This window comes from Pseudorasbora parva, chromosome 11, assembly GCF_024679245.1.
Source record: "Pseudorasbora parva isolate DD20220531a chromosome 11, ASM2467924v1, whole genome shotgun sequence".
Lineage (NCBI taxonomy): Eukaryota > Metazoa > Chordata > Actinopteri > Cypriniformes > Gobionidae > Pseudorasbora > Pseudorasbora parva.
Genome location: NC_090182.1, coordinates 17,294,116 through 17,316,514, shown reverse-complemented (window position 1 = coordinate 17,316,514; position 22,399 = coordinate 17,294,116). Strand labels below are relative to the sequence as shown.

The 22,399-nt window shown below is 40.3% G+C and overlaps 3 protein-coding genes across 7 annotated transcripts in view; 2 read left to right on the top strand and 1 right to left on the bottom strand.

Annotated features, from left to right (window-relative positions):
* Positions 1 to 2,488, top strand: part of atp8a1 (ATPase phospholipid transporting 8A1) — a 158,570-nt gene extending 156,082 nt beyond the window's left edge. For all 5 annotated transcript variants that reach the window (XM_067457301.1, XM_067457302.1, XM_067457299.1 and 2 more), the window contains one exon: positions 2 to 2,488. In XM_067457301.1, coding sequence (XP_067313402.1) covers positions 2 to 99 — 98 coding nt within the window. In that variant the 3' untranslated portion in view covers positions 100 to 2,488. The remainder of the gene's footprint in view (position 1) is intronic.
* A 1,367-nt stretch (positions 2,489 to 3,855) lies between these two features.
* On the bottom strand, positions 3,856 to 7,683 carry shisa3 (shisa family member 3). Its single transcript, XM_067456527.1, has 2 exons — positions 6,907 to 7,683; positions 3,856 to 5,287 (listed from the first exon to the last, which is right to left on the bottom strand). Exons 1-2 carry the CDS (start codon positions 7,178 to 7,180, stop codon positions 4,710 to 4,712), a joined length of 852 nt encoding a protein of 283 aa, XP_067312628.1. The 5' UTR covers positions 7,181 to 7,683; the 3' UTR covers positions 3,856 to 4,709.
* Positions 7,684 to 9,361: 1,678 nt separating this feature from the next.
* On the top strand, positions 9,362 to 21,863 carry LOC137092819 (BEN domain-containing protein 4). Its single transcript, XM_067457298.1, has 5 exons — positions 9,362 to 10,190; positions 13,615 to 14,178; positions 15,631 to 15,722; positions 16,074 to 16,314; positions 19,778 to 21,863. The coding sequence occupies exons 1-5, from the start codon at positions 9,713 to 9,715 to the stop codon at positions 20,011 to 20,013; spliced, it is 1,611 nt and encodes a 536-aa protein (XP_067313399.1). The 5' UTR covers positions 9,362 to 9,712; the 3' UTR covers positions 20,014 to 21,863.
* Positions 21,864 to 22,399: the final 536 nt, after the last annotated feature.

Below are 22,399 nucleotides of genomic sequence, written 5' to 3'. Positions count from 1 at the left end.
GATGGCTACGCTTTCTCACAGGATGAGAACGGAGTGCTCTCCCAGTCCGAGGTCATCAGAGCCTACGACACCACCAAGCAGCGGACCAGTGAGTGGTGAGATCCGGCTCGCTGGACCCCGCCCCCTCTCAGCGGTCACTCAACTTTTTAAAGGCTGACAGAGAGCTGAAGCCTGTCAGTTAAACTTTGGCCAGCCCAGGGCCCCCTGGGCAATAACGGATACGAAAAACGAAGCGGTATGAGAGCGAGTAGGGGAAAAAAATCAAGTTCTGTTATGCTGTAGTTGTATGTTCTACAGCAGACACTGTGCTAGCATATTTTTGCCCAGCCTGCGGTCAGTATGGTTTCAGATCTGTCAAACAGAGGAGAACAGCATAAAAAAAATTGACTCTCCTCTCTCCTCCGCCATTCCTTCGGCTACGAGTGTTACAGCCAAAAATGTGGTGTTGACGAGGGTGGCGATAAAGGTGTTGAGAAACGTTTGTGGTAATGGTCTTTGACTGTGACTTCCTAATCATTAATGGCACATTAAACACTCCCTTTTAGTTTTGTTTATAAAGCTTATGTATTTTATTTGCATCCAAAAAATAAGACGTATCCCAGATCACCGGAAATTTCCAAAGAACATTATGAATGCAGTCCCTGTTTAAAAAAAAGTGTATTTAAAAAAAGGTGTTAACTGGTTGTTTTTACACTCATTTGATACGTTTTTTTTTGTTTTTTTTTAAATTAGTATTATTTATTTATTTTTTCATGTTACATCTAATGTATCAAGGCCTTACATTTGTTGTTGCCTTCAGCCAATTACTTGGGTATATTTTTATTGTATTTAGTTTTGATTTTGGTTTTGGTCTGTGTATCGTGCCTGATTCTTCAGATCTTTTTAGCTTGCAGGTTTTTATTTTACAAATTGGCAACGTTTCAACGGCTTTCTTGAACACGTTTCTGCATTCCACATCTTACACAGCTGCAATGATCACAAAGGTGCCTAACAGGAACTTTTTTTTTTCCCCAGTGAGACTCTAGCTAGGCAGCGTTATAACGCTTTCATGTTAGACCAAAATACTGATGTATCAGGCTGCTACACGAGTGTAATGAACCTCGGCCCCGTTTATGCGTTCAGCTCGTCGTGTGAATCTCTTTTAGACGATCAGATGTTCACCATAACCGTTTATTTGACATAGAACAGAGAGTTAGTCCCTCAAGTATAAGTGCCATTAGCATAGGGGAGGAACGGAGGATTTCGCCAGACCCACACAGGATCGATTCAACTTTGTCTCTATAGTTATTTTGTGAATTTGTATTTTTATATTGGACTAAGTGTGACTTTTTGGACTGATCTGCTTTGTAATGAAAACGTCGTCCCTCTTTTTGTGGTTCCCCTTCAGAAACCGGTCGTGGTTCATGAGCTTACGTCGCCTGTGACTACAACTGTCTTATTAACGCTTCTTTATTTGATGGTGGAGTCTGTGCGTTGGTTTTCTTCTCCCCGTGGGAGAGCACGTTTTGTATAGTGCGTCTGCGCAATGTGTGTCTGCATGTGCATGTGAGCTACGTTACGGATGCGCGCGTGACTGCTCGTGGTCCCGTCGGTATGCATGTCCGTTTAACTGTATTACAATAGTTCACCAGAGTGACTCGAATGAGGGTGCGTGTGTGATGTCCTCTGTGTCCGGTTGTGTGACGCTCTTTGTTTCGTCCGTCTGCACGACTCCAGGTATACTAACGATGAGCTGTATGCCATTGCATGGCCCTGTACGTCAGCAGGTGTGTGTCTGTGTGTGTGCGCGCGCGCGCGTGCGTGTGTATGTGCAGGTGTAAAAATGTCTGTATGTCACGGTTTGTATGAAGCTCTGCTAAAGCTTGACCTGGAGATGTTGCACAATGCACTCTTATGTTTTATGTGATGAATATTCTCTTATCTAGTTCATATCAGTTGCAGTAATTTTTTTTTTTATCTGGATGGATGTACTGTACATGCTCTTAATTTAGTTTCAGATCTCAGTGTAACTCTTCTTCTTCTTCTTCTTCAACCCGAAACGTCTTTTGTTTAACGCGACAAGAATACCTTAATAGCTCTGTGCATTTGGTTCCTTAAGCTGTGCTTTTGACTGATCAGTGGCATTGTGGGTCAACGTTTGACTCAAACACTGGAAATATGATGTGACATTGGTTAAAGGCTTGGACTGTTGCTTTCTAAAATCACGTCTGTCAAAGTGACTGGTTGCATGAATGGAAATGTCGTTCTTGGTTTAGCCTAAATGTTAATTGTACGCTGAATCTCCCTCTATAGTGTTGGTCACTTTAAGAATGAAAATGCACTTTGATATGGTTTCGAATTCTCTATTGGGTGTTTTATTGTTTTCTTTCAGATCTTTCTTTTATGTCTTTTTGTTAAATGATTGTTTAGCATGTTGGAACTGCAAACTTTTAAGTGTTTTGTCTTTTAACTGCCATGAAGGACTACTGAAATAAACTTTACAACTGGAGTAATTGTCTTGTCATTTTTTTGTCGTGTCACCAGATTCTGTTAGTTATATCCTGAGGAAACCTCAAGGTTATCCAAGATATATTACTACTGGGACAGGAGAATCTCTGATTATATGTGTTTTATGGAGTATTCGCAGTACAGATCGCATGACTCTCCATTGGGAATTCATTGAACACAAAGTCATGATTTGGCAATAATCTGCTTTGTTTCCATACCATAAACTTCCAAGCTTATTTCCTGTCTAGACCAATACATTTCTAAAATTTTGCAATCATAAATCTCCACTTCTGGCCGCTGTAGTGTTTGTGCCTTGAGAAGAGAGTAAACTGTTTAATACCGTGCATTGGTTTTAATGTCCTCTTTTAATCTGCATGTCACTTGCTAATGCATATGTGCACACTGCAGTGCCCATCCTCTTGAAAGGGCAGTTAGGGCGTTAAAATGGACCTTGATGTCTTGTTTACAGCAAGCAAACTCTGTTTATACTGTTAAAAATTCTGGCTCAGCACTTCCCATGAGCACCCAATGTATTCCCACCGTTCACAGGTATAGGGTCAGAAAGATTTTAAGTTTTTCATATAAGGGTCTGATGCTCACCAAGGCTGTATACTTTTTTAAAATATAGCAAATTACAAAATGCTTTTATATTTTAAAATATTATTTATTCATTTGATGGAAAAGCTGAATTTACTGCATCATTATTCCAGTCTTCAGTGTCACATGACCCTTCAGAAATCATTCTGATATGCTGCTGAAATCAGCTGTGCTGCATAATGTTTTTAGATTCCCTGATGAATCGAGTTACAGAACAGCATTTATTTGAAAGAGAAATCTTTAGTGACATTTTAAATGTCTTTACTATCACTTTTGATCAATTTAAAGCATCCTTGCTGAATACGTTTTGTTTTTTTGTTTTTTTCACATTTTCTGTGACGTTGAAATGCACAAAATTTAGCTTTCGGTGTGAACAGAAAAAAATGACACTGAAGCTTATCGTGTGTGGCATTAAACAGGATGCAAAATCAGTCTAAACAGGAAAAGGCAGAGATGCCTTAAATGACATCCTATTATTTTTCATTCTCACTGTTCTGTTGGACAGTGTCATTAAGTGTTATCTCTTCTATATTTTAACAACAGCTGTATATTTAAGTTGGCCATGCTTGATGTAAATGTACCCCTAGAATAGGTTTCCCTAATATTTTCTTCTATTCTTTCTGTATAAGATTTCCCATTATTGGTAATGGCTTTCTGGAGTGTCATCCTGTTCTAAAATGGAACCCTTTATGTGAGTTATGTCATACAGTTTCTTGAGTGTCTCTTGCGTATTACTGTTGATTTAGTGTGGTGAAACCAACTAAACACAGGTGAAAGATAAAACGGTTTAATTTAGCTCAAAAACACTGTTGGTTAGAGACCGTGATATTTAGTTGAAGGCCGTCTCGTCATATGATGTGGTTCCAGCTGGACTGTACATTTAGATACACCTGATCTTTTACAAAACATCTCATATCAAATATAACAAAATACAAACAGTGTTGCCACCTGAAACTGAGCCAATAATGGCTTTCAGATTGCTACAAATTATACAAAATTGAAGAATTAACGCTCTCCGAACATTAAAGACAGAAGTTTTCCCAAGGATAGCTCTGCGTTCGTATGATGGTAACGTGTGTTCCTGGTGTGACCGATACTGTGTATGAATTATTAGCGAGAAAAACGCATGATGAATGTCTGTTCATCTCAGTCTGGTGATCAAACCTTTAATCTAATACAATTTCTATAAACCCCTCATTCATACATGGCACGACCCTTTAAATGGGACTGAGATTGTCAAGAAAAATGTGTGTAGTCATATCAAATGACCTCAAATGCAGAGGCTTGATTTTTCAGTGGAGTGTCATTGAACCGCTGGAAGTTGTATTTTTCAAAAAATGTCTTTTTTTCATAGAAGCAGATTGAAAGTGCACACAAGATATGATCAATTGTAGATATAGGTGCTTTGAAGTAGGCGTCCGTGTTCTGGTGTGTTGTCTCCAGCACTTGAGTGTCTGTCAGATTGATAGTCCACTATCTCAGCAGCGTTAGCGCTCCACGCAGCTTAAATTCCAGCTATGGTCTCACAAGTGCCAGTCAAGTTTGCTAAAAGGGCCCGTTTCTTTGAGCGGGAGCGACTCTTTAGTGTCCGATTTCTTTTCTGTGCAGTAGCCGAGAAGCCCAGGTCAGCTCTGGCTGAAGTCAGCAAAGCCCTTGTTCCCGGAGAACTGTTCCTGTGGAATGGGAAAGAAGTACTGTTGTGGCAGGAGGAAACCGGAGCTTTGCAGGGTCTGGTGGTGCAGCTGTAACTGGCTGTGACCGTGCGTGTGCTGGAGAGAGTTATTGCCCTGTAGGCCCTGCTGGGAGGTGTAGGGCGGTGGAGGCAATAAGGGCTGCGTCGGGGTCACGGACACAGGAGTGGACGCTGAGGAGGATGAGACCATCAGGAGCTGCTGTTGCGAACACTGCCCCAGTGTGTCGCCTCGGCCCAGGGAGAAGCGACGGACTGAACTCCCTCCTCCCGCTGAGCTGGAGCTGGTGGTGGCCGTGCTGGACTGGCGTGACGGCGTTCGCAGGCTGGGAGGGGCCGTGGTGAAGATCATGGGGATGGTTTCGCCCTGGCTGCGCAGCGAGAAGCGGATCGGCTGCTGGGTGGGTTGCTTGGGTCGCAGGCAGGTGCAGCAGTACACGGCCACCAGAGATCCCACCACTACAAATGCCACGAAGATGGAGCCCACCATCAGAAAGGGCACGTAGATGGGCTCTGAAAGAGAGAAACGGCACAGGTTTAAAGGACACAGTTAAATAAACAACTTCACTGCATTGAGACGGCTGGACGAGAACAAAGCTTGAGCTGAATGATGACTATATATAACTGAATCAAAATGATTTAATAATTGATGAGCTCTGACTCTGTTATTGAACTCAATAGAATCAACATTGAATTAAATATAATAGTAAGTATACAAGAAATAAATGTGACTTGACTTTGATTGAGATGATCATTAGTCTTATCACAAATGTTATTTTGAAATTCCTTTTTATTGGACATGTGTGATAGTTGTTGCTTATGATTTCATGTATTGTTACTACATTAAAGGGTTATTTAATGGCGAATATTACTTTCGAAAGCACGCATAACAGCAAACTAATGGCCAATGTTGAGCTAAATCAAGATATATTGTAAAGGGAATCTTTTTACTGCTTAATATATTTTACTTTTATTCACTGTAACTAACTATCTTTTCAATATCTAAAACTTGGTTTAAAATATTCGAAGCACATATTATCACTGTCTTCCAGAGGTTATGGCTTTAAAAACCACCCACATTAGTTTGTGTACTGAGTTTAAGTCTGTAAACTGAATGATTAATCATAATTAAGACGTTTTGGTGGTCAGTCATCTACATAAACATTATTTCTTCCTACTTTTCCTCAATACATGTAGCTGAGATCAGTAGGCAGTATTATGTGGAATGAGAAATAATGATAATCTAGTCATGTCTATTAAACTTTTATCAAAATGTAATATTTGATGTCACATTATTAGTTTGTTTGTGAATGGGTTTTTAAAAAAAAAAAAAAATTCTTACAATACTGCAAACACTTCAGCCAACTAAATAAGTTGAATTGCTGTCTTATAGATTTTTAAGTCAAACCACAGATGTCCCCCAGACTCCCAGTCACCTGCAGGGATCACACTTTTCAACTGTAATCAAGAAAATCCGGCAACTAAACTTACAAAAATGCTGAAAATGACAAATTATTGTAAGAAACGACTATGATGAGAAGATTTTCTCTATGCGCTGTCTGTAGAGAGAGTGCAGGTGTGTCAGGTTAACCTATGCTCTGTCAGACATTATAGCAATGCTGCACATCAAATCCCTTTATAGATGTTGCTGTTTTATCTGAGTAAATCATTGTATAATACACTCTTCGTTCTTAAGACCAAAAATTTAACATAATCCTGTTATGACATACTGTAATGTGATCCTTTTGCTGGCAACAACACGTAAAATTTAAGTAATTCAACCATTATGTTATTAGTTTTATATCCCTGTTCTAAACTAAAGAAGTATTTATCATAAAACACGCTGCTATATCTAGAAATTGTTTTACAAAAAGTTAATAGTAAAAAGGATAAAACTAGGCTACTTTGTAGAAATATTTTTTTTCTAAATGAGAAACTTTAGGCCTGTTTTTTTTTCAGTTTCAGTCAATTGTCTCAATCATAGACGTAGAATTATCGTTTTTTTATTTTCATTTCAAATGTGGTTAATTTTACAACTTTGTATCCGGGTGTATTTTATCCAACTTTTTTGTATTGTTGTTATTTATTTGTTTTTGTTTTTTTGATACTTTATGATTTAATTTGTGTCTTACGGGCAGCATATTGTGTGGTGTTCTCCACTTCTCTGTCGTTCGTGCAGGTTCCCTGGTCGAGACGCGCGTCCGGGGCCGCGCAGCAGTAGCGCAGCGAGCAGCTCCCGCAGCACACCGTCGCGTCCGAGGTATCAAAATCCTCCGGACACTGGAAGCCCTCATGGTAATTCCCACTGCCGTCTAGCCAGCCGTGACAGTACTCTCCCCGGGCATCAGATATCCGCAGATTCCATGTCAAATACCCCAAGACTAAGCAATTCAGCAGGCGCACCATACCGGCAAAATGCGCTTTAATTTGCCAGTTCCTCACAAACAGCGCGCACCCGATAAACTGTTTGGGGGTTAAGCGAGTTTTAAACGAACTAGCAATGATTTAGGAAAATACTCCATCAGCTCAAAATATTAATCAGTCACTGGGGTTAAATCCAAGGATTGTTGTCCAAATCCAATATAAGGAATCATCCAGCTCCGGTCTTAGAATGTTTTAAAATATCACTTCCAGTAGGCTATATTCCAAAATATCATGATTCTATCCGCGTTCTATCCACTGTTCACTGGCATTCTAGTCTCGTTTACTTCTCATCGAGGCCTTTTGATATCCATGTGGATGTAAAATAATGAACGGTCACCTAGTTATGCGATGACAGGTTAAACGCGCTCCTATCTTGCGGTTCTTCCCCAAGAAGTTCTGACTGCACAGACTCGCGCGTCTGCTCTGAAGACACTTTTCAGATGTGCTGCTCTCGTAAGTTTGTTTTAGACTCGCACCCGCTCCGTTTCTATCACGCGCGCGCTGTTGGCTGGCCGGACGCGCGCATTCGTATCTGCGTTCTGTTGCCCGGGGAGCGCTAGAGGGACAGAAGTGTTTCATCTGAACCTGATTCAGGTGTAGCCTATTCTCTGTTCATATCTTTAATTAAAGGTCTGCTTATTTCTTTATCTATTTTTACTTCTTTCTCTTTTTTTAACAGTTTCTTTTTCCCCTTTATGTGTAGCTATTTAAACTGTTTTAGCTGTCATTGAAATGGTATGGTTTCAGATTTTTGGTTTTCATTTGTAGCCTATATGTTTGAATCATAGACCGTAAGGTTTGAGGTTTGAATTCACGGGTTATTCGCTCGGTGGTTTGGAAACCGGTAGGCCTAATAGCCTAACGGTTTGCTGTTCATAAGTGTCATGTTGTCGCCCTCTTCTGGCCATTATTGTCTTTTGTAAAGCGTTAAACCACTGGAGGCTAATATTTACAGGCTCTCTTTCGTACTTTCTGAAAATAAATAATATGGGCTTAAATGTTCATCATAATTTTTACATAGCCTTGCGTAGGCTACAACACCGACACGAAGGTAGCCTATAGTTCGCACAGAAATTAAGATATTTTGAAGAATGACGTTAACCAAAAGTTGATGAGCCCCACTTACTTCCATAGTATATTTGTATTATTTTTATTTAGCCTACTATGGAAGTAAATGGAGTTCATCAAATGTTTGTTGGTTACTCGACAGAAGAAAGAAAGTAGGCTAATAGGCTAGGCTAGGCTACTTGAAGCAATCCTAGGGCGATAGGCTAAATGACAGAATTGTAATTTGAAGAAGGGAAAAAAAGAAAAGAAAAAAGTAAACTCCCTTAAAAGAGCTTCTGTAGACGGAGTAGGCAGTCTGTTTATTGATTCCATCCTCGCACTTGCGGTCTTGTTCGTGTTGTTGATTGGAGGGAGATAATTGCAGGATCTTATGGTTTAATATAGCACCTCTATTATTAATATCGAGTAGGCCTATGATTACTAGACAAGTTAGTAGAAGTCCTATAGGCTGGTTAAACGAAAATGGCTCCAAAAGTATCAAGCTTAAGTTACGCATATAAAAGCCGATTTGGACCCACGCATGCGTGGAAGCGTTCTGTAGCCTAATGAGTAATGACGGCACCAGCTCCATTTCGGCTTTTCCATTTCCCACTCCTGCACTGTCTATGCTCCTGGTAGGTCTAGCCTACACTAGTAAAAGAAACCCGCTCCAAACGTCCAACTTTCAAAAAGATTCAAAACCCATTCCTTCCATCCAGCATTTAGCCTACTTTCATAGTAGGCTAAATAAAAATAATACTAAAAATAGGTTTACTATGGAAGTAGATAAGTGGGGCTCATCAACTTTTGGTTAATGTCATTCTTCAGAATATCTTAATTTCACATTTGAAATGTGAAATTTATTTATTTATTTATTTAACATTATCATTTTATATAGGACATAAATTACATCACAATAAAATAGCCTACAAGTATTGGTTTGTTTTAAATATTATTATTTTTTATTGATACCTTGTATTTGCGGAGCAAATCAGTTTAGCCCATTGCTTATTGCATTTACATTTATATTTACAACTGGCTCTGATAAGTCCTAAAGTGTTTTGTTTTTGTTTTTTTCCCTGTCAGTTCTGCCTAAAAACAGCAAACAAAGCATATCCCTAATAGGCAACAACATAATGCGAAAAAACATGGAGGGGATCATGCACACCTCTTTATATCATCTTGCACCTCTCTCATCTGAGCCACTGATGGGAGTACAAGCCAATATACACACACCGAGTGGCGAGGCGCGTGCGGGTGCCGCCGGTATTCCCCTGTTGGTAGAATTAAAGCCAGCGCGTGCTGTTACCGCCAGGGGATTGGAGCAATGACTTGTCAGTAAAGTCACCCACCCTCTGAGTACCTCAGACAGAGTTAGAAGTGTTTGAGACACAGAGCAAGGCGGCGAGACACTGGGATAACTGATTTAACCAGACCGGGACAAAACGACACTCAAGTCCGAGGGTGATGGAGGAGGAGATGCTACCAGCAGACGAAGGTCTCTCTGCGCCCAAAATCTGCAGGCAGCAGCAGCGGAGCCCGTACAGCTCCCTCAAGACCTTCCAGAGCAAGCGCGCGGCGGGCAAGGCGAGATATGACAGACCCACAATGGTGGACATCCCGCAGCTCGGAGAGCATCCTCATCATCTCAGTCATCATCAGCAACAACAGCAGCAGTATTCACAGCGCGTGCCGCTTCCTCAAGCCTGCCTCTCCATCAGCAGCAGTCAGCAGCACCGTCTCCCCTGCGAAATCAGGCCCAGCAGCAGAGTCGCGACATCCAGCTCGGCATCAACAGCGGGGAGCGCCACGGCGGCAGTGGCGGCAGCGGCGGCGGCATCATTTGGCAGCCAGAGGGTCGTAAGCCAGGATTCGGGCAGATACCCAGCGGGTCGCGCCGAGCTCAGCCACCAGTCTCCAGACTGCACCTATGGAATAAGCTCAGGTAAGTGAACATAAGTTTGCCTAAGAAACTTTTATCCATGAATTCATCACGAAGCTGAAACTTAAACTGTCTAACTTCGAACAACCGAATGAGAAAAGGAAGTGTATTTTCCCTTTCATATGGCAATTTTTTAACGCGACTCGCGAGTAGGCTACAAGGATATTTTGAGATCCACGCCCAAATAATGCGACTTGTTCAAACATTGTCGACTCGATATGTGAAAACAAGTGGCTTAACAAATTCATAATAGGCTACCCTGCACTAACGTCGTCTGTATCTGTCATACACTTCCAGACGACGTCGGGAGTCTTCTGCTTTTACCAAAATCACTAACACTTCATAACACAAGTTGTTGACACCTGCTTAGTTATTTTTTTAAATGATCACTGCTGATCTCTCCAATAGAGCATACTGAGTAGGCGATCAGTGATGAAGAGTTGTTGAGTTTTACAATAAAATGAGCTAGGTAATAAACATGAAAGTCTCATCAAGTATTGCTAGTTTTCTGTGGAGAGTGTCTTGTTTTTCTCACCAACTCAATGAGTTTTTCATGTGCTTGTTAACCGGAGATTGTTTTCATTCATCAGAGCCTCAGGCCTTCACAAATTGAGAAGTTGTGTTATTATCATACAGCAGGGTGCCTCTGTGTCTGTACAAACATTCAGCTGATATTTGTCTCCACACACATTTTTTGTCCAGTCTGAAATTCACAATGACATCCCTAAAGGGGTTTCAGGCTGTTCACTAAATATGAATCGCACTTGATGAAGATCAGAGTTCACAGTGTAAACAGTGCATTCTAATTTCATACCAAGGCTATTTTTTTTTTTTGGTTTATTGTTATGGAACATTGTTACGGAATATCCACTGAGAAAAACAATACATAGGGGATTTTTTTTTTTTTTTTTTGGCCAATCAGACATTGCTAATGGTTTCATCTTTTTAGCTCTGGGGAAAGAAGCCATAGGCACCCAAGGACACAGCTCTGAGATCAGTGCAATAATACAAATTGCATTTAAAAGCTCCTCCAAAGGGACTGTGATTAAAACAAATGTGGCTCATAAATTTGGCTCTGCGGCACATGTTGTGTTTAATGAAATTTCATGAGGCTCACTCTGCATGGCATAACAGAGGGAGGGAGAGAGGAGAGGGGAAGAGAATGGAAAAAGAGGGAACGACAGCAGCAAAGGAAAGGGGAGAGGGGAAGATAGAGGAGAATGATATCAAATCCATCTTGCTGGGGGTAAACAGAGATGCTGTGCATGTTAATAAATGGCCACATCTGCTTAAGCCTGATAGACACATCCAGGCGACGGCAGAGGCTTGAGCCCGTCAGTCATACGGGTGCTACAGCGACTGCCTGAGCTGATAATTGTCTGCCCTGTGTCTTTGTGTAAGGGTGGCAAATTCATAATCATCCTCTTAAGATTCTGCATCTGGGCGCGGCCAGAAGGCCGTGGGGAGACAGAGTAATTGTATGCGGTTGGTTGGTCAGCATTTTCCTTTTATTAATCTCTTTGCTTCTTTTCATCATATTTAGAGGATTTGGAAGAAATGAATAGTGTTTATTAGAACAGTGTCACCATGTAAACGAGGCATGTGTGTGCGTGTGTGCTTTTGCGTGTGTGTGTGTGCTTGTGCGTGTGTGTGTGTGTGTGTGGTGGTGGTGGTGGGGGGGGGGGTTAAAGCGTCCTTATCTATCTCCTAAATCTGTAGGCATGCTGGGCCTAGTTGCAGATTTAAAGATAAAAATGATGGAAAGTGCAAATGGAGGACAAAAAGGACATAACAAAAAAAGCCAAAATAGAGTTCATAAAGATGCTGTGCAGGCAATGATGTAGTGATGTTTGGCTAAATTGAAACATTCAATTGTTTAGAACAGAATAGTACAAAAAATTGAGGACGTAGCATTAAAGGGATATTATCGTATAATCTTTTTTTTCTTTAATACAGTACCAAAGGAGAAGTTTAGCAGAATATCTGACATACAAAATGGCACTGAAAAATCATATAAATAATAATATATTTTATTTATAATGCACTTTTCATTTTTAAGAATCTCAAAGTCCAACATTGGAAAAGGGAAAAATAACAAAAATGAATAAAAAGTAAAAAATATAGATTAATACAAACAATCAATACATAAAAACCTTTCTGAACAGAAAAGCTCTTCAGTTCTGCTTTAAACTGGTCCAGGCTCTGTACTGCTCTCAGCTCACTGGGAAGGTGGTTCCAAAGCCGCGGTGCAGCCGAGCAGAAAGCTCGATCTCCCATGGTACGAAGCCTGGTGGTTGGGACTTGAAGAAGCAGGTGGCCTGATGATCTGAGGATGCAGGTGGAGGATTTCAAAGTGATGAGTTCCTGTAGATATGGTGGTGCATGTCCGGTGATGCATTTATGTGTGAGCAGGAAGATTTTGTAGTCGATCCGGGATGAAACTGGGAGCCAGTGCAATAAGTGTAGGATGGGAGTTATGTGATCATATTTACAGACTCTCATAAGGATTCTGGCAGCGCTGTTCTGGATGTATTGAAGCATCTGGATATTTTTGCCAGAAATCCCATAGAAGAGTCCGTTGCAGTAGTCCAGCCTGGTGGAGACAAAGGCATGGACAAGTTTCTCTGCATCTGAAGAGGTTAAAAGGAGATGGAGTCTGGAGGTGTTTCGAAAGTGGTTTTACAAATGTGCTTAATGTGTTCATTGAAGGTCAGCTGGGGGTCAAACCGAACCCCTAGATTTGTGACTGAGGAGGAGATAGTGATGACCTGGCTGTCAAAGATTAGCTGGGATAAGGGAGAGGAGTAGATCTGATGAGGGGTGCCAATCAGTAGTGCCTCAGTTTTACTGTTCAGCTGGAGAAAGTTGGTTCCCATCCATGCCTTAATCTCCTCAAGACATGTGGAGAGTCGTGACAGAGCTGTGGAGGGGCTTAGGGCAGCATGTCATCAGCATAACAATGAAAAGATAGCCCATGTCTGCTGATGATGGGACCGAGGGGAAGCATGTTGAGGATGAATAAGATTGGGCCGAGAACCAACCCCTGCGGAACACCACATGTAACAGGGAGCAGCCTGGACTCACATTCACCCAATATAACAAGCTCAGTCCTGTCAAAAAGGTAGGACTGAAACCACTGCGGTGCTGCTCCCGATAGTCCAACTGTATTGTGGAGGCGGTCCAGGAGGATGGTATGGTCCACGGTGTCAAATGCCACTGATAGGTCGATATTTAATATAAAGCATTTTCCTTGAAAATACCTATGGTCACCATTTACTTTCATTGTATAAAAGCTATGTTTTTTTTTGTTTTTGTTTTTTTAAGGATGTTATGAATGCTTTGAAATACATTATATTTTCATTTATGGTTAAACTTTTTCTTTGAATATGAAAAATGAAATTTGTGTAATTTTGATCTCTCCTCATAGAAAACCGGCTCATATTGGATGCTTTTGCCCAGCAGTGCAGTCGAGTGCTCAGCCTCCTCAACACTAACGGAAGGCTCCTTGAGCCCCAGCCTTCCCTGGCCCCTCCATCCTCATCCATCTCCACTCTCATAAAGCAAGAGGACAGCTGCCTGTCTCCCGGAGAGAGGCTCGGTTCTAAGCCCAGATCGGAGGAGTCATCCCTGGAGAACCCAGGTGAGGAGACCCAACGGGGCAACCACTGGAACCAGCAGCAGACTTCTGCTTTCCTCCGGATTTTCACAGAGTCGCTACAGAACTACCTTCTATCTGGACCCCAGTCATCAGACAGTGAACGGTGCCGCCCAGCAGATGCTGAGCCGACAGCATCAGGGTCCCCGAGGCAGAATTTAGGCGGCTGGGCTTCACCAGCACCGTCAGAGTCCTACGGACACCCCTCATCCACACTGCCTGAGGAAGACGAGGAGGAGGAAAGTTGTTGTCCCCGCTGTATGGAGCTGGAACAGGAAGTTCTTAGTCTACAGCAGGAAAACGAAGAACTGAGACACAAACTGGACAACATACCAGGTATTCAACTTTATTTGATGATCTAGTTTTATTTCAGTCTTAATATTAGAGACAGAATCCACTATAAGTTTTGATATTCATAATATTTTTGTAAAAATGTTTACTAAATTATTATTGCTATCCTATTTATTGGTATATCTATTTTAAAAGGTGCACAGTGTAATTGGCTAAATATTTATTGCACAGTAGATTCTCATTACATGAATTTGTAGAGAGTCATTTAAAAACCTGTTTTTAAAAAAGAGATTTAAAAAGAGAAGCTTTAAGTTCTTTTGTGCCAAAATAAAAGCTTTGTAATTTACCTTTTGAAAGCAAAGAAATCAAGATAGCCATAAATAATAGTATTCTACAGTTGTTCTGTAAAATAAAAGTATTATTAAGTACAAGTATTTTTAATTTTACTATTAAGTTTGCAAATATATTTCCTTGTAGATTTCATTTTTATAATTTAAATAATAATACAATTAAAATTATTAATATTATTTTAGTCATATTTGGGGGAATGCATGTTTTCCTCTTTTGTCCTTAGCTGTTTACATGCCTGGCCTTAGCAATGGAAATTATTTGTATACATTAAAACATTATGTTTTGGATGCCTTTCTAGTGATGGGGAAAAATACATTGGTATTAATGAGGGTGAGTAAATCATGTTTGTTTTTTGTTTTTTTGGGGTGAACTATAGACTTTCTTAAAAGAAATAAAACCATAACCAAACAAGATTACACATTAAAGAAACCCATCATGGAAGCTAAAAAAATAAAAAATAAACACCAAATAAACACAGGCAAACAAGGTAATTAATTAAAGTTTGTGTTTAGATAATATATGTGTGTGTACTGTGTATAATTATTATGTATATATAAATGCACACGCATGTATATATTTAAGAAATATTTTTTTATGTATATACTTTATATATAATTTATCTAAAACGTTATAAAAAATATAAACATTTTCTTAAATGTATACATGCGTCTGCATTTTTATATACACAGTACATACACATATATTATCTAAACACAAACTTTAATTTTGGATACAATTAATCACGATTAATTTTTCCCCAGCACAAAAAATACCCTTTTCACAGTATTTCACAGTTTGTGACCTATGATTATTTTTTTCCACAAATGAAAGTATTTAGAAAGGTTTATTAAAACAATGGTGTCTCAGAATTACTCTCAGAATTACCACTATGGAGGGGGAAACCCCTTATGAAGATAACAAAAGCTTTTTCTAAGCCATAAAGTGAGTAGTATGTATTCATTGATTTCATAGTTGAACTGTTAATTTTATATGGTTTTATAAAAAGACTTTAATTGAAAATAAATCACACATTTCACCTTTAACCGTTCATTGTCTTTGACTTTTGTGCAACATCTCAGCTTTTTTGTTTTAAATGAAACTAAAATTTCACCAACCAACAAGTTTTGCTGGCTTTGCCTTTAACAGCTCCTTGCCAGAATGTTTTGGACTTTTTTAAGACTGTTCTTCAGCACTACAACCAATTTGTGCAGCCCCAGCCCGAAGAGCAGCTTACCGAGGTGAGCCTAACAGAAAATTTAGTCTGTTAAAACATGCCATGAAACCACAGTGACACAAGTTTACGCAAGACACTGTTATGGAACATGAACTGAAACTGACATTCAAATTCAGGTCTAATCTGAGCTTATGAAAATATCATATTGACCAACTGTTAAATAAAGCTAAATGCAACAGAACCTTTTAGCATTCCTGTAAAGTTTCAGTTCTTTATATTCAATTTGCTTGCTTTTAGGTACAGTATTTAGTGTAGCATCTGTTTTAATGTTGATGCATTTAAGCGCATTAAAGATTAAAAACCATTAAAGATTTTTCCCCTCTATAATCTTATAATCTCTGTCTTTTCGAAATAGGGCAGTAAACAGCTTCTGGGGAACTACCCTCTCTTCATCACCAATAAGCAGTGGGATGAGGCAGTCAACTCCTCAAAAAAAGATGGCCGGCGGCTCCTGCGTTACCTTATCCGTTTTGTGTTCACCACAGATGAGCTGAAATACTCATGCGGTTTGGGGAAGAGGAAACGTTCAGTACACACAGGGGAAACGGGACCGGAGAGACGGCCACTTAACCCTGTCAAGGTCACTTGTCTCAGAGGTAGTGAGCTAAAAGTATTTTAAGGGTGTGTTCATACATTTGGCATGTTTAGTTTGATTAAAACAAACTCTGGTGCGATTGCTCTGTTTATTTGAATAAGCGTGAACGCTGCCATCCGAAACCTGATGTGCGCCAAACAAGCAGATGGAGATTGCTAAAAAGATAATTCTCGGTCTGCTTCGGTGCGGTTTGACTTAAAGGAACACTCCACCGTTTTTAGAAATAGGGCTTATTAAACTTCTTTAATACATTTTGATATGTGGGCAAATGCATTTTTGTCTCAGTGCATGCATTGTTTTAGTTTGGCTGGATCTGCGCTAGCTTAGTTTAGCATAATGAATGGAATCCTATGTTGCCAGCTAGCATAGCCCGAGTACAAATGAACCAAAAAAACACCTTATTACTTCTTGTGGCCTGCATATTCATATTAGAGTACAAATAGCGTTGCAGATTAAAGGTGCACTATGCAACTTTACATCCACTGGAGGGCGCCTATTCTAAACAAAGACGTAGTTTGATGGCGCTAAGCTTGAGCGCAGTATCTTGGGACATGTGGTCTTCACCTCACAGCTGGTGGAAATAGGACTCGGGCAGAAATCATGTGCATGGATGCGGTTATTAATGTTACTGTAGTGTAAAGCAGGACAGAGTGTTGTGGAGCTGAGCACGGCTGCTGGAGCGATTGTTACACAAACACACGGCTCCCGAGTACCGGGACTTTTATTATGACGGGACGGGACACAGTCACCGGGTGCGCGCGCTTCCGCTTTTTCCGGTCATGATTATAAGGTAAAGCAGCTCTGTTTATCATATTACATACATTTAGGTGTGTTTAAAATTATGTTTAGGGCTGTCCCTGACTAAGGATTTACACATTCGAATCAGAATTTTCGAATCTCTCTATGGTCGACCGATAGTCGAATCATCTGTGTGTGTGTAAACCATAGACCGTAAAATAATAAACGGTATAAATAAATGGGTTGGGAAGGGCAGGACACTAGTCAGCAGGAGGCTAAGACTATTTTTATTTTACTTTACACACGGCACACAGCCACCACTTTTAATAAAGTGATCAAAACTATAGGCTACACTACACATTCGTTAATTAACCGTTCTCTCATAATATTTAAAAGCCGCGATCGAAACACAGAACATCACACAAATATATAAAAGAACATTTTGATAAATAAACCTAAAAAAATACCTGACTAGAGAGGAAAAGAACACTTTGAGTGTGTTTATATGCACATTCTTAAGCCGATTTTGCCTAAAGGGGGGTCGCACACCGGACTGAAGCTCAGCGCCGTGTCTCAGGGATCTCACACCAGGCAGACGTGATATATACGCGCAAGCTCAATTTTGAATCGACTTCTGACAGAAGAGCGGCACGATGAGTGTATCTTGTAGCACAGGGTGAAAAGGGAAATATACATTTAATCGCCGTAGACTGGCGTCGAATGCCGCCGTAGGTGTGTAAATGTGTTCTAATTTTAAAGGTGCAGTGAGTCCGGTGCGAAGCTCAGTGCCCTTAAAGAGGTGATCGTTCAGCGCCATGACAAGTCTTTATAACACTTTATAATATTGAGCACCCCCATATTGCCAAAATGGTATGATCCTCGTTTCATAACAACCGTGAAGATTCGATTCGACCAGATTAGTGGTCGAATCCGGTCCTGCATATTGATGCATCGAATCTTCGACAATTAGGGGTCACCCCTAATTATGTTATGACGTTACTCTGTGCGTTCGCTCTGCGCTGCTGTGACATGTTCACACTGCTAAGAGAAAAGCGCTTCTGTGGAATAAAACTGAGGGTAACGCAGATATGACGCGATTGACAGGCGACTCGCTCAAACGCTATGCTGAAACCTCCGGGTCCTTAGTTAAAATAGCAATTTTCTCACAATTTATAAATATTTGGAAACATTTGGGATATTGTAAGTACTCCACTGAACAAAATATATAACACTGGCCTAGTGGTTTTTGGATATTTTACTGCAAAAATACTACATAGTGCACCTTTAAGATTAACTAGGCGATTTCTAGGCAGATATGGACTATATTATGGGGAAGCACAGGCGATGCACTGCTACTTGGGCTCAGAGATATCACGCAACACATCACTCAACAGCTGGAAGACGTGAGGCAGAGTCCTGCACGGGTCCGATTTTGTAAATCCGCACCCTCCCGTACCTGCGGTGCGTTAAACCACATCCAAAACTTTTTCCGACATGGAGCACTATTTAAAATCCGCACCCGACCAGCTTAAAATAGAACCGACACCCGACCCGCACCCGAAAAAGCATATAACATTATATGGGCCTACACATTTATTGCCAGCTCATACAAAAGTATTTGCAGCACCACACCACGTCTTTAAAATTCAAACACATTATTTTCAATGAGTGTACGCACACTGGCGGCGGCATTCTGTGCCTGTCCGCGGCGACTCAGGAAGTTGTTCAAAATCCTGCCGCGCCACAGATCACTTTTACTCAGGACATGCTAGCTGGCAACATAGGATTTCATTCATTAAGCTAAGCTAGCGGCGACCCTGCCAAACTAAAACAATGCATGCACTGAGACAAAAATGCATTTGCCCACATATCTAAATGTAGGAAAGAAGATGAATAAGCCCTTTCTAATGGTGGAGTGCTCCTTTAAATATGAACACAACACAGACCACAACGTGATGTCACAATAAAATGACAATGTTCAAGCATACCTGTTTTTTCTTTTGATAGTCTCAATGTTGCCTATTAGAGTTCGGTATAGGCATCAGAACCACGTCTTCTTTCAGAAGATCCTCATTTGTGTGTGTTACAGAGGAATTCCTGCCGCTCTTTTGACTCCTTACCACATTTTATAAGCAGTTTGTGTTTCCAGTTGGTAAAAATCCCATCATATATGTGACATACAACGAGCGCATTTAGCCCAGCACAAAGCATTGTTTTGGATGTTCTGTAACAAAACATCATGAAAGCCTACAAACATTGTAGCCGGAGCTACTTCTCTCTATGTCTGTGACGAGATACGCAGGTAGTGCTCCTCCGCAGCGGTGCCGACCAGAGCCAGTCTAAAATAGTCTAAATATAAACACTTATTATAGGTGTACTGTAGTGATTCAAGATAAGACAAAAAGCACAGTTTGGAAAATGGATTCATGATGTTCGCTCATTGTATAAATTTTGTCAATTTTGAACACAACGTTTTACGGACCGCAGCTTTAAAAATGCTAAGTGAACCAGGAATAAATGCACAATTTTCTTTTTGGTCCAGCCCAAAAGAACTAAGAGAACCGAACAACAATTGTGAACACACCCTTATTTGATTTTAGTATTTGTGAGACATTTATTTTAATCAGATTATCAATGCGATTAATTATTCAAACTTAATTTAGCTTCTCATGTGTTCTTGTCTATGTCCCTCATCCATCTCTGTCCCCTGGCGTTCCCTCCCTCAGAGTTTATCCGGATGCACTGTGCTTCTAATCCTGACTGGTGGATGCCCTCTGAGGAGCAGATAAACAAAGTCTTCAGCGATGCAGTGGGACACGCGCGGCAGGGCCGGGCTGTAGGCACTTTCCTTGGCAACGGGGGCAGCGGTAGCAGCAGCAGTGGTAGTTTATACATGGAGAGCTACGAGCTCTCTCAGGATGATCTCTATCTTAAGGGCACACAAAATGGCCTGGGGGACTAAAGAAGAGACGCACATCCAACGTTCAGCACTCAAATCATGGATCAAGTTGAGGAGCTACTGTCAGTCCGCATCAGCTCACACAGAGATCGCAGCACGCACTTGATGTTAACGGGGTTTGTGGATGAATATAATCCTTATTCCTTCCTGTCAATACATTCCAGGGGATTCACACCTTCAAGTGAATTATGATGGATTATTCCATGCTTTAATGTTTGATTCTGTGTTAAATGGTTAGTAGTCACTAGGCAGCAGAGTTGGTTGAATTCTTCAAAATATCAGGTTTGTTATTTGCCTCAAATCCTAATTCATTCCACTGAATGTGATTTAAGAATATGATCCACTGTAGCAACATGAATGTATCCGTTTCCCTCCGTTGTAAATAATGAGAGCTTCCTTTCATGTGTCAGACTGGTTCAGATGTTCATAAAGACAGCCTATAAATGAGGTGCTATTATGATGTTCTGTTATTCTCTGATGAGGTTGAATTTAAAGTGCTGTCCCATATTTTATCATCATATGATGTTGAAGAAAAAAAAACTGTGATGTCGCAAAAATCAGTTTCTTAGTGGCTGCAGGATGAAATTACTGAATTTGTCCGCATCTGTGACTGTGGAAATACAGTAATCTGTGATATAATTTGTTTTTTGTTTTCCTTATAGTTCCACTAACTTTAAAGGTCCAACAAAGAGGCGATGCTGTGCGTAATTTGTGCTGCTGCTTCTTGATTCTAGTTTGTCAAGCACCACAAAGATCATGTTTAAAGGATCAACCCAACATCATTTATTCTACCACACTATCATATTCTGTGTGACTGCATAGAAACTACATGAAATGCCTTAAAAAGAGACAACATCTACCACTAAGAACTACAAATACTGCCAATTCAGACTGTTGATAATCTCTTGGTGTTCCTGTAACATTAGTGGCCTCTGGCTGTTTGGGTTTTCAAACAAAAGAAAAATGGGTTTGAAAACAGACCATCTTTCTTTAATGCCTTAGACAGAGTCTATCTGTGATAATGTTTATACATCCAGGTCATTGTGTGATGTCTGGTAGAATTCAGTCCAATGTCATTTAATAACATTTTAAATTCATTCTCCATGGTGCTTCATCAGATGTCAGATGGTGGGGAATCCCCAACATTTAAACCTGTTCACACCACATCAAAACTTGTGATCATTGAGGGGATTTCTTATCTCTTATATCATCTGCTACTAATGGCTACTGCATCGCTTGAGTTCAGGTTTAAATGTCAGCGATTCCCAAACATTAAACAGCTGATAAAGATGTGTCAGAGTGATATAAAATCTTCAAAATATGTTACTACCAAGTTGCTGTTGCCTTTGACTACCAGACATACAAAAGCTTCTGTTGTTGTGATATGTAGCCTGTTGTGATTGTACAAATCCATAGTGATTGGAAATTGTTAGTCTTCTAGTCTATTCAAAGAATGTGTCAACACTGTGAACCCCACCAAAAGTGATGAGACTGTTTTCCCCCCTACTTACTAATGATATTTTCTTTTCAAACAGAAGAAGCATTTATGTAATGTGAACAAAAATGAAAAAAGACAATGAAACAAAAACTGATTCAGACAATTCCTTCTGTGTTGTGTGATTCAAAAGTAGCTACTCTATTAATTCAAGACATTGAACAATAGATGGCAGTAGACAACAATAAAGCCATTGCAACGTTTCATTGTGAAACCAATTCAAAGGCTGTCAAATTCACTCCAGTGTGAATAATTGCAGATCTGTCTGTGGGATGAGCGCGTGTACAATTTATCAAATTGTTTAAGAGATGCAATGTATTATTCATGATAAACAGAGTGCAAAATTTGGATCAAAGAGAACGTGCTTCTAAAACCCTATAAAATCAGCCAGCTGACCAGATGAATCAGTCTGAGAGACGGCAACCCATTTTATGCTATTGTTGTTTTAAACATGGTTTAATCACCATCCACTGTTTGTCAGTACAGACCTTTTCAACTATAGTATGTTGCATAATGCAGGCATTTCCAGGCCTTGCATAATATATGTGGCTGAATGAGATTTCATTCTGCCAGAAAAATGATAATTTTCATCATGGGACAGTTTAGCAGAGATTGCATCAAACCCCACCCCTTGTAGGCTACTCATACACACCCAGACCATCACGACTGTCCTGTGGAGGGGTTGATTCATTGACTCAAATCTCTTGAAAGTGTTCACAAACAGAGTCATTCAGATTCTTATTTGTTCCGTGATATTTTTCAGTGTTACGCCAGGTAAAGTTGACCCGACCATTGAATCATGCACCCAACCGATTTGCTCTAAGCGCGGGATATCCTTTATTAAAATTTGTGTGCATCCAGAAAGTGTTCAAGCGCTGTTCAGATTTCATTAAC

Bases quoted from the DNA above. Each gene is read 5' to 3' on its own strand.
- shisa3 (XM_067456527.1), bottom strand. From the start codon at position 7,180: ATGGTGCGCCTGCTGAATTGCTTAGTCTTGGGGTATTTGACATGGAAT. The intron at 5,288-6,906 runs GTAAGACACAAA...TCTCTCTTTCAG, and splicing joins CACCACACAATATGCTGCCC to AGCCCATCTACGTGCCCTTT.
- LOC137092819 (XM_067457298.1), top strand. From the start codon at position 9,713: ATGGAGGAGGAGATGCTACCAGCAGACGAAGGTCTCTCTGCGCCCAAA. The intron at 10,191-13,614 runs GTAAGTGAACAT...CTCTCCTCATAG, and splicing joins CACCTATGGAATAAGCTCAG to AAAACCGGCTCATATTGGAT. The intron at 14,179-15,630 runs GTATTCAACTTT...TGCCTTTAACAG, and splicing joins CAAACTGGACAACATACCAG to CTCCTTGCCAGAATGTTTTG.